Source organism: Emydura macquarii, unplaced genomic scaffold (genome assembly GCF_026122565.2).
Source record: "Emydura macquarii macquarii isolate MOO-44397 ecotype Brisbane River unplaced genomic scaffold, CSIRO-AGI_Emac_v2 contig_3287, whole genome shotgun sequence".
NCBI classification, from domain to species: domain Eukaryota; kingdom Metazoa; phylum Chordata; order Testudines; family Chelidae; genus Emydura; species Emydura macquarii.
In genome coordinates this window covers 738,812-751,846 of record NW_027133424.1, presented here as the reverse complement: position 1 = coordinate 751,846, position 13,035 = coordinate 738,812, and the positions used below count along the sequence as shown (strand labels likewise).

Sequence of the window (13,035 nt, the reverse complement as noted above, 5' to 3'; positions counted from 1 at the left end):
GATGGGACAGGGGAGGCTGTGCTGGGAAGGCATCTCTGCTGGAGAAACTGCACCTAAAATCCCAGCACCTGCACTGCAGATCATCCTCCTCCAGGTTCTCTGTACGGGACCCAGGGGGCTGCACGTCAGAGCTTGCACTGGCTGGGCTGCGTCATAGCTCAGGGGAGCTCCAGGCCACCCTGAGGTGCTCTTACCTGTAGATGGGATCCTGCATCACCAGCATTTTGCTCTCGTCCCAGGTCCACTCTTTTTTCTGCAATGAAGGAAGCTGTAGATGAGCAAGTTAGATGCTGTCCCTGGAGCTCGCTCATCAGCACAGACGCAGTACGGGGAGACCCGCCCAGGAAGGGCCCCCAGGGGCATCAGGACAATCACAGCCCTTCCTTCCTCCCTGTCTCCACGGGCTGCCTGTGCGGCTCCATGGCCCACGCTTTCTGCTGGGCTGGGGCCTTCTGGAAGAACCATCTCCTCTCTCCAGCCCCCCATGTGCACACCCAAGTCCCTGCTCTCCGCACACCATCTCTACCCTGGGCACTGCATTCCCCAAGAGACAAGGGTTTCCAGAGACATCACCTCCGCCTCTCCCGCCCTGCCTGAGTGCTCGCAGATAACGCACCCGGGTGCAGAACCCGCTGCTGTCAGCCTGCAAGACAGGCAGCAGGGAGTCAGGCCCAAAGCACACTGGCACCAACAGACCTCAGTCTCAGGCTTGCATCGAAAATCAGTTGATGTCTAGAATTAAATCCCACAGAGCGGCAGGTAGGGACAGAGACACGGGGTCCGTGAGATAACAGCAAGGGAAGAAGACAGGTGCTGGAGCTGTTTTCCCCATGTCCCAGATCGCTGGCGTTACAGGAATGGACGGGTGATTCAGCCACGCGAGGGCAGGGTTGTGGCACTGGGCCAAAGGTGAGTCGGCTTCTCTTCATCCCAAGCACTAACTGTGGCTTGACACAGAGCGGGCAAGGCCGTGGGAATCAGCTACAGCCCAGGTCACCCAATCCTTGTCCCCAGTTGCGGACGGCCCTCTAAATCCTGTCCTCCATCCGCTTCTGATCGTCATGACCCCTTCTGTACAGCGCTTGGCCTGGATCCAGTCCCACCATGCCCTGTGCATCGCTCCGGTCCTCCTCTGCAGTTGCCTTCCCTCCAGGTCTGCCCCTCTGACTTGGCGGGCAGGCGCCCAGTGAGCTGTGGGCCTCCCTTGGGCCGGCCCGTGCGCCGAGGCACTGATAGCTCAGAGAGGCAAATCAAGGCTGGCGAGGGCACTTCTGCGCTTATCGACCCGACCAGCGGATAGCGCGGCAGAGAGCTGGATGCTGTGCTGGCTCCCACAGACAGCTCTGCTGATGCGCCGCGGTCCTGCCCCACCCCCAGCTATTCCAGCCCTGGAATCCACACATACAACTTGGGCCATGCCCCTTAGCTGCCACACCCAGTGCCCCTGCCGGGCCAACCCTGGGCTCCCCACCCGACTGCTGAACCCCTCAATCCCCACCCACAGCAGCTCCTGCAGCCCTGGGCCTTTCCACACGCAGCGCGGCCCCGCAGCTGCCCGCCACACTGCCAGGGGCCTGGACTGTTGTTCTCCGTGGGGCAGACCCCCTGGTGTGCCAGGTGCTTTCCAAATCCGCCTGGACAAGAGACTCCCCGGAGGCCAGGCCGGGCATCTCACGTATCGCCCACAGCTCCTCGTGTCGCCACCCCTGCATTGAAACAGCTGGGGACTGGAGCCAGGCCTGGAGTAGGAGCAAGGAGTTACCCGCACAGATCAGCAGGGGCCCCCGGCCCAACGGCCAGCTCCCTGCTAAGCCTCTGTGAATAGGCCCTTTCCACACACAGGAGCAGCTGCCAGAACTCTGCACCCGGCTGCAGAGGACAACTCCCTCACCCCGCTGCCCCAGCACAAGGCCAGCTGGCAGGGCCTACCCTGGCGCCCGCGACAGCCACAGCCCCATGCGCACTAAGGGGCTGCTGGGGACAGAGGAGCCCAGACGTGCCCCTGCAGCTAGAGGGGATCCTGCCACACAGGCAGTGCCAGCTCAGAAGGGGGCAGGGGGGCCTCAGCTGCTCACCTTCTGCTTCTTCTTCAGCAGGACCTTCACCCCGTCCACTGACACCAGGAGACTCACTTTCTTTTTCTTTATGTTCTTGGCTTTGAACTCATACTGGGAAGCAAAGGAAAAGCCAGTTAAACTCCTGCACTGTCTCTGCGGGCGCCCACCCAGTGGCCTGGTGTCTGCCCACAGCACGCAAGAGCCGGCACTGGGCAGTGGGGTGGAGGGCAAAGGGGCGAAGGAAGGTTCTTGTACGCACGTGTGCACACAGTCCCCTGTGCACATGGAGAACACACACATTCTAGTGCACAAGCAGCAGCAGTCTCACTCTCCTTCTCTCGTTCTCCTCTCACACACACAACACAAATGAGAGGGACACACTGATACACAATATGCCGTAGCAGCTGGGACCCACAATGCCACTCCGCCAGTATCCCATTCCCAGCGCAGCCCGTATGGGAAACTCAAGGAAGGAGAGCCCCGGCTGGCTGCAGTGTGGTGACACGTTTCGTGGGAGATGGGACCTTATATTCATCATCCATTTTTACTGCAAATCTTCAGCGAAACAAGGACCTGAACAAAGATGCCAGCAAGTCACTCAGGAACCGGGGTGCTAACCCACCCCACACACCCCCTCCCAGGGCTAGTCCATATCCAATGCTCCCCTATCCCCCCCCCCCCCCCAACTGCTTTTCAAACTGCTGGCCAGGAATCACTAGCCGCCCCAGGAGCATTTGCTGTCTTCTGCCCCAGGCGCCTGGAGGCAAAGGGAGATACACAAAGCACATCCCCGACTCACATCTTCGCAGGGCAGCTGCTGAGCTGAGTGCGAGGATGGTGTTTGAGCACCAAGGGGGCAGAGGTGGATCTGTGCAACGGCCAATGGGGGGGGCGGGTTCATGGACTGGGGCTCCATGGGATGATCTCTAGGAAGACGTGGTGCATCCTATGGCACGGTGTGGGAACCCTGGTACATTGGCCTCCGCAATGGAAATCACAGCCTGACTCCAACAAACTGACATGCCTTAAACTGAGGGGCAGCAGCCCTGTCCTTCCAGTGCATGCCAGAGGACACGGTGTGCTGCGTGCTGGCTGAGTGCAGAAGAAGGCAGCGAAGTATGGCATAAAGGACAGGGGTTCATTGCTCATGCCCCCTCCCTCCCCACACACACACTCCACGTGAGCTGGGCAGCACAGCCACCCTTACATGCTGTCCCCATTGCAGGGGCACACCGGGGAAATGGAATTTGGTGCACCGTGTGAGTCAGAACCAATCCCCCTGCAAGGAGAAAAGGTCCGGATCAAAGAGTGTTGGTTAGTCACCCATGCAAATCCCAGCCCCGCTTCAAAGACTGTGCCCTTAGCCGTGTGCCCTGGTGCACTGACTTCAGCGGCTTGCACTTGGCTCCTGCTCCAGCCTGTAATGTCATGATAACAGCCCCCAAGCCACTTAACGCCCACTGATGGTGACACGAGATGCAGACGAATCAGAGAGAACAGCAACTGCAGTGCAGTAAGAACCACAGCTCTGAAGCCTTCCCACTGCCTCCCGCCAGCCCCGCTCCATGGGGACAGACAGGGGAGACTGGAGCGAAGGAACAAACGCTGGGCAAGCCCACAGGCTGATCACCACTGACACGCCTCACCCCATTCTGCAGGGGAGGGGTGGTCAGACCCGATCCCTGGCCTCTCTGCTAAGATGGTCAACAAAGGGGCCAGCTGGGGCAGATCTGCAAAAGACACTGAGACCCCGAGCCCCAAAGCCCCCAAAGTCATCTTGTGCTCCGCTGGACGCAAAACTGTCTCTTTGATGTCAGTGAGTTCCAGGGAGCATTTGACGTGAATGGGGAACAGATGAGACCAGATTGTCTCTGCATGGCTGGGGTCTAAGGAGGAGCCCTTGTGATTTGTGCTGGGGAGGTCTAAACAAAGAGCTGAAAGAGGGCAAGGCCAGGAGCCAATCATCGAGATACAGAAACATGAGTAGGCTGTAACACCTGACCTGGGCCACTACGATGGAGAATGTTTTATTGAAGACTCTGGGAGCAGTGACTATCCCAAAGGGGGTGCGCTCTATATTGGAAATGATAGGTGCCCTCCATGAATCTTAGGAAGCATCTGTGTGCAGAGTGACTATCAAAGTGAAAGTAAGTGTCCTTCATATCAAAAGCTGTAAACCACATCCTTTTATCTGAGGACGGAATTATCGCTGCCAGTGTGACTGTAAGACATTTGAGCTTGTGGATGAAATGATTGAGGAGCCGAAGATCGGTTTCCACCCACCATTCTTCTTGGGGATTGGGAGGTAAGTTAAGTAAAATCCTGTTCCCTGATATTCTGGAAGAAAGTGTGTAATGCTCCCTGTTGGGTGAGAATATTGTTGTGAGACTGATCCCCCAAGGGGGATGGGGAGTGGGGTTTTGGAGGAGGTAGCATGACAAACTCAATAGTACAGCCATGGTGGAAGATAATCAATGCCCACCTGTCTGCTGTTATTGCACTCCAACGTGGGAAAAGAATGCTACATGAACTCCAATGGTGGTAGGGGGGTCATGAGGTGGTAGGTCTAGTGGTTAGCAGTTCTTGAGCTTGTCTCAAAAATACCTCTAAACTGGAGGTTGGGTTTGTGAGGTTGAAGCCTGCAAGAGAGGCCCAGGAAGGAGAGACATTTGCATCTTTTGACATTTCCTTGGGGGCTCATAAGGTCTCTGTGGATAAAGCTGAGGAGACCTGTATCGTTGTGTGGATGAATGTCGGTGGAATTTTCTCCATAGGGTGAGTGTGCAGATGCCCAACAAATGAAGAGTGGCCCTGGAGTCTTTTAGTGCATGTAGTGCCTCCTCTGTCTTCTGGTTAAAAAGATGGGATTCATCGAAAGGGAGGGCCCTCAGTGGTGTTTTGGACCTCCTCAGGAAAACCAGAAGAGCAGAGCCAGGACTCTCTATGCATGACTATCACTGTAGCCATGGCTCCAGAGGCGCTTCTACTGCAGATTGAAGGGCGGTTCTGGACACTAACTCCCTGTCTTCAACAAGTGCTTGAAAACGAGCACGATCTTCTTGTGGAAGGTTATCAGCAAACTCCTCGAAATTGTTGTAATTCAGGAAATCATATTTGGCTCCCCATGCCTGCTAGTTTGTGATCCTGCATTGCAGGCTGGAAGATGAGAACACTTTACAATCCACTAGATTGGGGGTGCTGCTGTTTTGATCTTTCTGCAGCAGCCTGAACTACAAGGAGGGTGTAAAAAAAGAAATTCGGAGCCTTTGGCTGGAACATTTTTCTGCTCCTTTGCCGATTAACAAAGCTACCCCCAATGCTATTCTCGCCAGCGCCGAGAGGTGACGGATATCCAGAAGCCTGTGTTGGGAATCTTGGATCTCTTCTAAAATGATCTGGAGTTCCCTCGTGACTCTCCTTAACAGCTCCTGGAATTGCCTGAAGTCATCTGGCAGGGAAGGTGGTGATGCAGCTACCGCCTCATCAGAATATAAGAGGGGAACCTTGACGGTTCTGGCAGAACTGCTGGAACTGGGCTAAAAAGTTCTTCCACCACTGAGTCTGTCTGTCTGTCTGTCTGGTGTAAGGGTCCCTCAAGGAGGAAGCAGGTGACGGTTCCCTTGCAGATTGGGTGTGTTCTGAGGGTACTGTGCCCAGACTCCCCAATAGGTTGGATCTGATGAAGACTGTGGGGGTCCCCAGCCCACGGCATACACTGCCAGAGGCTCCATGGTGGCTAGAGCAAAGTTGCCATCAATAAAGTAGGTTCTGCGGTGTATAAGGGTGGTGAGCTAAAGATGGTTCTTCTCCCTATTCCGAGTGGTAAGAGGAGGAGAAGGCAGTTCCCATTTCTAAAGGCATTATCCTTGGAGTTGGTAGAAGAGCGTAGAATATCAGTGTGGAGTGACCCCTTATTGGGGATGGAGATACAATCTTTCTAGAGGTAGAAGGGCCCAATGGAGGGGGTGACTCCAGAGCCAGGAAGGCAAAGACCTCCTGGGGAGAAGGTACAGCTCCAGATATTTCTGGAGTGAGAGGCACTCTCTCCTGTCTGGCCATGGGAACTGGCACTGGGGTCTTACCCCACAAGGCTCGGGACCCTCCCGCACTGGGAACTGGGTGTGGCGGTACCGGCAGATCGGCGCCCGAACCACTAGGTCCCATTGTTTGTGAGTCTTTTTCTCATGCCTGTGGGACTTAGACCATGCTTCATCCCCTTGCGCCAAGCTGGTGGAAGGAGCATCTATCTTCTTTGATTTGGAGGAAGACTTCATTCTATGCTTCTGAGTGTACTTCTTTGCCTACGGACTAGGCCTCCCGCATAGGGTCCATGGGGGTGGTTCTGCTGACATGGGAGTAATGACACAATAGCAGGAGGCATGTTCCTCGCTGAATCAGGCTGATGTACAGGAGGGGCGGGATTCCCTGAGGGTCTATGGCTAGCTCCATGAGATATTTCCAGAGGCGAAGTGCCCGACTTTTCCGGTGTGGCTGGGGAAGAACTGACAAATATGGCACCGTGCAGTGATGTGAGCTTCTCCAAGGCAATAGAAGGAGCGTTGGTGGTTGCTGCTGACCGAGAAGGACCGTGGACAGGAGGCACAGTTTGAAGCCCGGAGTCCTTGGCACAGTTTGCTACCTGCATGAGGAACAAGGGGTGTGTGTGTGAAGACCCCCAGTCTATCTAAAACAACTGAAGCTAGTAACTCTTAAAATCTTCTAAAAACTAAAAAGGAAATAAAATCCTGTAAAAACGGTTTAAAAACTACGTGCGACCATCATTTCCAGAAGTGCATCAGGGGCGAGGACACAAAGTTCTGACTGCGACCACGTGGTGTTGCGAAGGAACTGAAGTCGCAGTCGGTCCGCCCTGCCCTTATCACCTCGGACAGATGCACCAGGTGAGCTAGGTGCGTGCGCAGACCAACGGACGGTACTTTCAAATTCTCCGACTTGGATGCATACTGTGCATGCATTGCCCTCAGCAGAGTACACTAGGGACTCACTCGAAGAAGAACTTAATTTTAAATAGGTTTATTTTAAAAAACAAACCTGCATTTAATTTACATTTTTAAATTATCAGATATTTTTAAAAGATTTTTTTTTTAAATCAATTTTTATTCCTCCTGTTTTCCCAGCTCCTTGTAGCAATCATGTTTTCCAGTCCCCATGGAGGGGTCTCTTGTACAAGAGCACACTGATCTCTCATCTTTTATTTCTGAGCAACTGTTTCGCCTTGTACCTAGGACTCCCCTGGGCAGAGCACAAGAATCCTCCCCCACCCACACACTCCTTAGGCAGTAAGAGTCCAGCTGGAGTCACATTTAAGACCTTTCACCTTCATGTCCAGCTACCAACCCTTTCAGATCCCCAAATCCTAACGCTGTACTGGAAACTCCATGCAAGAGAAATGTGAGTTAACCCTGAAAAGTGACTGCTCGCATAATTACCTTGGACATTCTCACACCTGTCAGAGCAAGGCCATGAGACACTCCTGCCGAAGCCTTTAAATCACTTTCAAGTCATTGCTGCTGGCTGAGCAAGAGCCATGTAAGTTTATATGTTGGTTGATCTGCAGTGCATTGTACAAGTTAAGGAATTGCATAGTGCTAGGACCTGCCTTTCTGATTCACTGCTTTTAAAGGGCAATGATACAAGTCGAGTTCAGATTCCTACATGGTGGGGCCCTACATCTCCTGCCATGGGCTCTGCAGAGTGCTGATTAATTTGGGCTTCTTCTGCAGGAGAGGTAATATTTATGGTAGGCAAACAGCGGCCAGAGATGTTCTAGGTTCATTTGGTCCTGCTGTGATGCAGGACCTGGACTCGACGACTTCTCGAGGTCCCTTCCAGCCTGACATTTCTATGGTTCTTGGGGTCATTGAGATTTTATTTCGCTTGGGGGCCCAAGTGACCACTAGCTCACAGAAGCGGTGACTCCAGGGCAGTGTTAGTGCCGCACCGGGTGTAGGTTACCAGGAGACAATGGGTATGAAGCTCTCCAAAGAGGCTCAGCAGAGTGCCATAGCCAAGGATGCCCTAATGCTGAAGTGACTCGTACCCAGGGTTCAGCGTTTCCAGGTCACTGTGCTCTGCACTGCTGTCGCAGGGGCCAAAACCTTGGGGCTGTGACAAATCTCCAGCAAAACCTGCTGTGGGTAATGTGGGCCATGTTCTTCAAGGAGTTCACCAGCCCGGGTTGCCAAGCTCCCCCATAAGCCTGGCCCCTCATTTAGTGGCCTAAGTGGGAGCTGAGCTGTCTTGCAAATGTGGGTTGCAATGTTTTGAAAGCCGTCCAGTCCTGCAGCTCATCAGCACAATCCCTCTGCTGGGCGCTAGGGATGCATGTGCAAAGCATGGAAGCAAAGATCTAGCCAAGGCAATACGAATAAGCCCCATGCGCCATGGGACTTGCTAATGAAACACTAACCGTAATTTAATGGCAAATAAACCAGGAAGAGAGTTAAATAAAAAGGCAGTTCAGACTGGCAGGCTGTTCCCTTGTTTGTCATGCCAAGTGCAGCTGGTGTGGAAGCAGAAGGGTTCTCAGACACTAGCTGATGCAGCTGGGGAGATGGCCCCAGCGGGTTTTAGTCTCAGAGATGTTTTGGTTTGATTCCGTTGCACTTGGCATCTAGGAAGGCAGCAAAATGCTGAGAGTCAGTTCCCTCGTACAGTCAGGATTTGCTTCTGCAGAGCAAACAACGGCTCTCTACCTCTCCAGCAGTCTATGGCGGCAGGACACGACCTTCTTTTGAACTGTTCCCGTGTGTAATACCTCGGGGACCCAATGGACACGTCGTACAGGTGATTGCACGTAGGACTGGGGAGCCTCCATAGCTATGTGGATTGGGGCAATAGAAATGAGCGGGAGGGAACCGGGCTGGGTGTGGGTATGTCACCAAGCTAGTAGTTTCCTGCTCCTGCTTTCATTTGAAAATTCATAGCTACAAGGATGAGCTGAGGCCTTGGAAACCTGCCTCCCGGTGAGAGAGTGAAGGAGCTCAGCCTCTTTACCGATCCATTCAAGAAGAGGTTCCGTGATGATTTGATCACAGTCATCCTGCTCGGGGGAAGGAGATGGGGGGGTGGAGATTTCTGAGAGCAGAGGGCTCTTTGATCTAGCAGACAAAGGCAGAACGAGGTGCAACGGCTGGAAGCCAAAAGTCAGACTAATTCAAGCTAGAAATAAGGACACACGTCTCACAGGGAGGGTGATACACCACTGGAATTTATCGTGGTGAATGGGCTGTGCTGTCATCTGGAGTTTTTAAATCAAGGCTGGATGTCTTTCAAAAAGATCTGCTCTAGCTCAGTCAGAAGTGATGGGCTGGATGCAGGAATCGGTGGGGGAAATTCTATGGCCTGCGTGACACAGGAGGTTGGACAAAATGATACAATGATCCCACCTGGCCGTAACATCTCTGCAGGAGGGTGTTGACATTCAAACTGCTAACCAAAGAAGATGCGAGAGAGGAGAGACTGGTATTCTGGAGAGCAGCTAACTGAATGGGACTAGTATCTCAGTTGGGCAGCACACATGAGTGGGACTTGGCACAGGGCATCACTTGCTATTTCCCAATCTAACTCTGGGATGCTGGCACCTGCAGAAGCACATTCCCCTGGGTCAAGCCCCCACTGAGTGATGTGGCCGGGAGGCCCTGGTCCCTGTGCCCAGTTCAAATAGTGGAGTAAAAAACCATCTTCCCCCACTACGAGGAGCTCTCTGTTCTGGGACCAGTTCCTTACTGCAGCAGTGCTGACTGGGGGTCAGTGTTCTGTTGAAAAGGTACCAGTTTGGGTCTTCCCAGCCAGGAACCCAGCCTGTCCTGTCCACCATCCAACACAGCAGCAGTAGGGCAAGGAGTGACACCGCTGCTTTGCAGTAACAAGCTCTGCTCACCCCCTCCCAGGGCAGCACATTGCTTTTCCAGGGCAGCTTGTCCTGGTGGCAGCTGCTAGAGTCTGAGATGTTTCTGTGGTCCACAGGTGCCACAGGAGATCTGGGTGCTAGGAAGAGAAGCTGGGACATGAGTCTGTGACAGCCGATGGCCCAGCAGAGGACAGCAAAACAGAGTGAGGGCCGGGCCAGGCCACACCTGTGCAGAGAGGGCGTCTGAGTCAGTGGCTCATACCAGCCACACCCTGCTGGTGGGCCAGAGAGATGCCAGCCAAGCACTGTCCTGGGCAAAGAGGCAGAGATGCCTCCACTAATGCCGGGCCCATGCCAGTGCCAGCGGAAAGCAAGCCCGGGGCTGGCCACGTGGGACTCTTGCACCCCTGGTTCTGGATGCGTGGGAGCAAACCCAGCAAAATCAGCCTCGGCTAGTCCAGAGATGAGACAACTTTGTTCAGGCTCCATGCAGACAATGCAGATGCAGTTATCATAGCAACTGTTGCTGCCACTCTTCTTCCTCTTTAGCTCCCCAGGGCGGTATTTGCAGGAGAATCCCAAAGGAGGGACACGGAGGGACAGACTCGAGAAAGGAGGACAGTCAGGGGGCGGGGGAGAGAACAGCATGCAGGCACTCGTCTGCCCCCCACTCTTCCTGCTCTGAACAACGCCCAGGGAAGTGCCCGTGACTGTAGGACACCAGCAGTGTCAGAAGGGGGTAATGTGGGCCCAGGGGCAGCTGCCCCCTCCCTCCCCCAGTTGGTGAAGGACAGATCAGAGAACGGCTCAGACAGCAGGAGTGGCGGGGCAAATTCCAGGCAGGACCGAGCCATGGAGCTCAGCGGCCTCGAATTCTGCAGCCACCGCACCTGCCCCATGGTGGCAGAGCTGGGCTCCCAACGCTGACCAGTCCTTAAAAAAGGGCTACCGGCCCTTATTGTTGCAAAGAAAAGATGCCCCAGGCAGGATGGCTGTAAATGGAGGCTGCGCTCTCTCTCCCCGGGCCTGAGGCAGACCGAACCAACAGCTCGCAGAGGTGTGAACTGTTCCGTTCATCTCGACAAGCCCTTAACGCCGACACTGGGGCTTACTTTGTAGTGAAAGCGGGGCCAGGGCTGAAGCCTTTTTTTTTTTTTTTTTTTTTCATCACTTTTCATCACTGACGGGAACATCCAGCTAGCAGCGCAGTCTCTGTGCGATTCTGGAGACCGGAGGGAAGCATCTCCCACAGCCAGCAGCACCACGGCAGATGCCGGAAACTGCAATCTGCCTGCCTTGCCTCCGTGTGAGACCCTGGGCAGCCGCAGTGCCAGAAGGAGTGCCAGAATCACACAGCAGCACACGCCAGTTGCTTTCTGGTCACCGCTAACCAGCTTCTCACCGTGGAGTCAATAAAAATGCAAACTAGGGGTGGGATTGGTCCAGCCACTCCCAGTGGCATTTTGCTCTGGTTGTCAGTGGGAGCAGAGTTTGCTGAGTGCTTTGGGAAACCCCAGCTAACTGGACTGGGCTCCCGTCTGCTCCAGGGTTTGCACCCTGTGGTTTTACAGGTTCGGTTACATTGCAGGCCCAGCCCCCGCACTAACAGTACCACCCACTAGTTTGGGGTCCCCACACTGTGACATGTGTACCCCAGGGAACCTCTGTGGGGGGGGACGCAGGAGAAATTGTGCAATGGTGGATTTTGCTGACTGATTACTTTATTGATTGCACTTTCATAACAGGCCACTCAGGCAAAGCTTGAAAACTCTGTGGGAATCTGCTATATAAACTATGGCAGTTAATTTACTCCAAGTTGTACCACTGAGCAAGCAGAGATGCTGGCATACAGAGCCCTATGGTCACTACACAACGGATGGAGGGGAAGGTAGAATTTCTTCCTGATCCCTATGGCAATCAGCTGATACGGTGAAGCACGATGACTGAGTATGCTGATTTTAGTATGCACTGGAATAACCACATGCTAGTTTGGGACATAAAATGAGGCAGCCTGTTACAGCCTGGGGCAGTGGAGCCGGGTGTGATACTGAAATGCACCCATCTCTCACACCATCTGGTGCTGTTCTTAAAACTCCAACTCCTGGAGTCAGTGGAGATTCTCCTGCAGTCACCTTTCATTTTATGAAAAGTCAGCTTTTAGCCCTCCTGATTGCAGAGGAAAGCTTGAAAATGTACCGTGTGTGACCCTAAAGGCTCCAATCTGAGAAGGTCAAATACACAGAACTGAAAAGGCAAGATTTCTTTTTAAAACTTGTGATTTTTAAACCAATCTCATGACTTTCAGAAGCAGAAAGTCTGAAATTTCTGAATACCTGGTGTTGATGATACCACAGAAAAGCAGGACCGTATCAACTGTGGTCTAAAACTGCACCTTAAATTCAACAGAATATAACTTCACCAAAATATTAGCAAAAAAAAAAAAAGTGTGTGGGGGGGGGGGAGGGGGGAGCGCGGTGGCGCAAAATCAAGGAAGAAAAATCCAATTGATTTGTTCCCAGGGCCACGACCCGATGGATGACATCTTTGCCATCTCGGGGGGGGAAGCTCCCACTAGCCAGGAGAACTAGTTAAAATCTTTGATCGAAGGTTTATATGAAGAATTTAATTATTTCAAACTCAAACTTCTCGGTTTAAAGAAGAGTTAAGGCTGTCTCAGGGCTTGACTATGGAGGCACAGCGCCACTGGAGCATGTCAGCGTAGACACGATGTATGCCGATGGGATGGGTTAGGTCAGATGGATTTTTCACACCCCTGAGCAACATAGCTGGGTCGACCTAACTTTTTAGAGTAGACCAGGCCTCAGTGACAAAAGTATACCTACCTATCTGAGCACTTACAAAATCCAAGCATTTAAAAGCAAGGAAATGATTAGTTAAGGGTACCATATAGCTAACACCACCCATGCAATAAATACATTATTCATACAAAGTAGAAAGAAATGTATATTTAATCAAAACACAAGAGTCTTAACTCTGACTCATGGATTGGTCATGATTATTTTTTAATGTATTATTTGAGTTTAGGGTTTAAATATTTTTCTTTAAAGGGAAACTTATGTGTGAAATATTCTCACTTGATACATA

At 52.9% G+C, this 13,035-nt stretch overlaps 1 protein-coding gene across 3 annotated transcripts in view; it reads right to left on the bottom strand.

The window, feature by feature from the left end:
• Positions 1-13,035, bottom strand: part of NOS1AP (nitric oxide synthase 1 adaptor protein) — an 80,001-nt gene that overhangs the window by 16,534 nt on the left and 50,432 nt on the right. For 2 of the 3 annotated variants that reach the window (XM_067532576.1, XM_067532578.1), the window contains exons 3-4: positions 2,076-2,168; positions 195-268 (exon numbers count right to left, since the gene is read on the bottom strand). In XM_067532576.1, coding sequence (XP_067388677.1) covers positions 195-268; positions 2,076-2,168 — 167 coding nt within the window. The remainder of the gene's footprint in view (positions 1-194; positions 269-2,075; positions 2,169-13,035) is intronic. The other variant, XM_067532577.1, reaches the window with a different exon arrangement.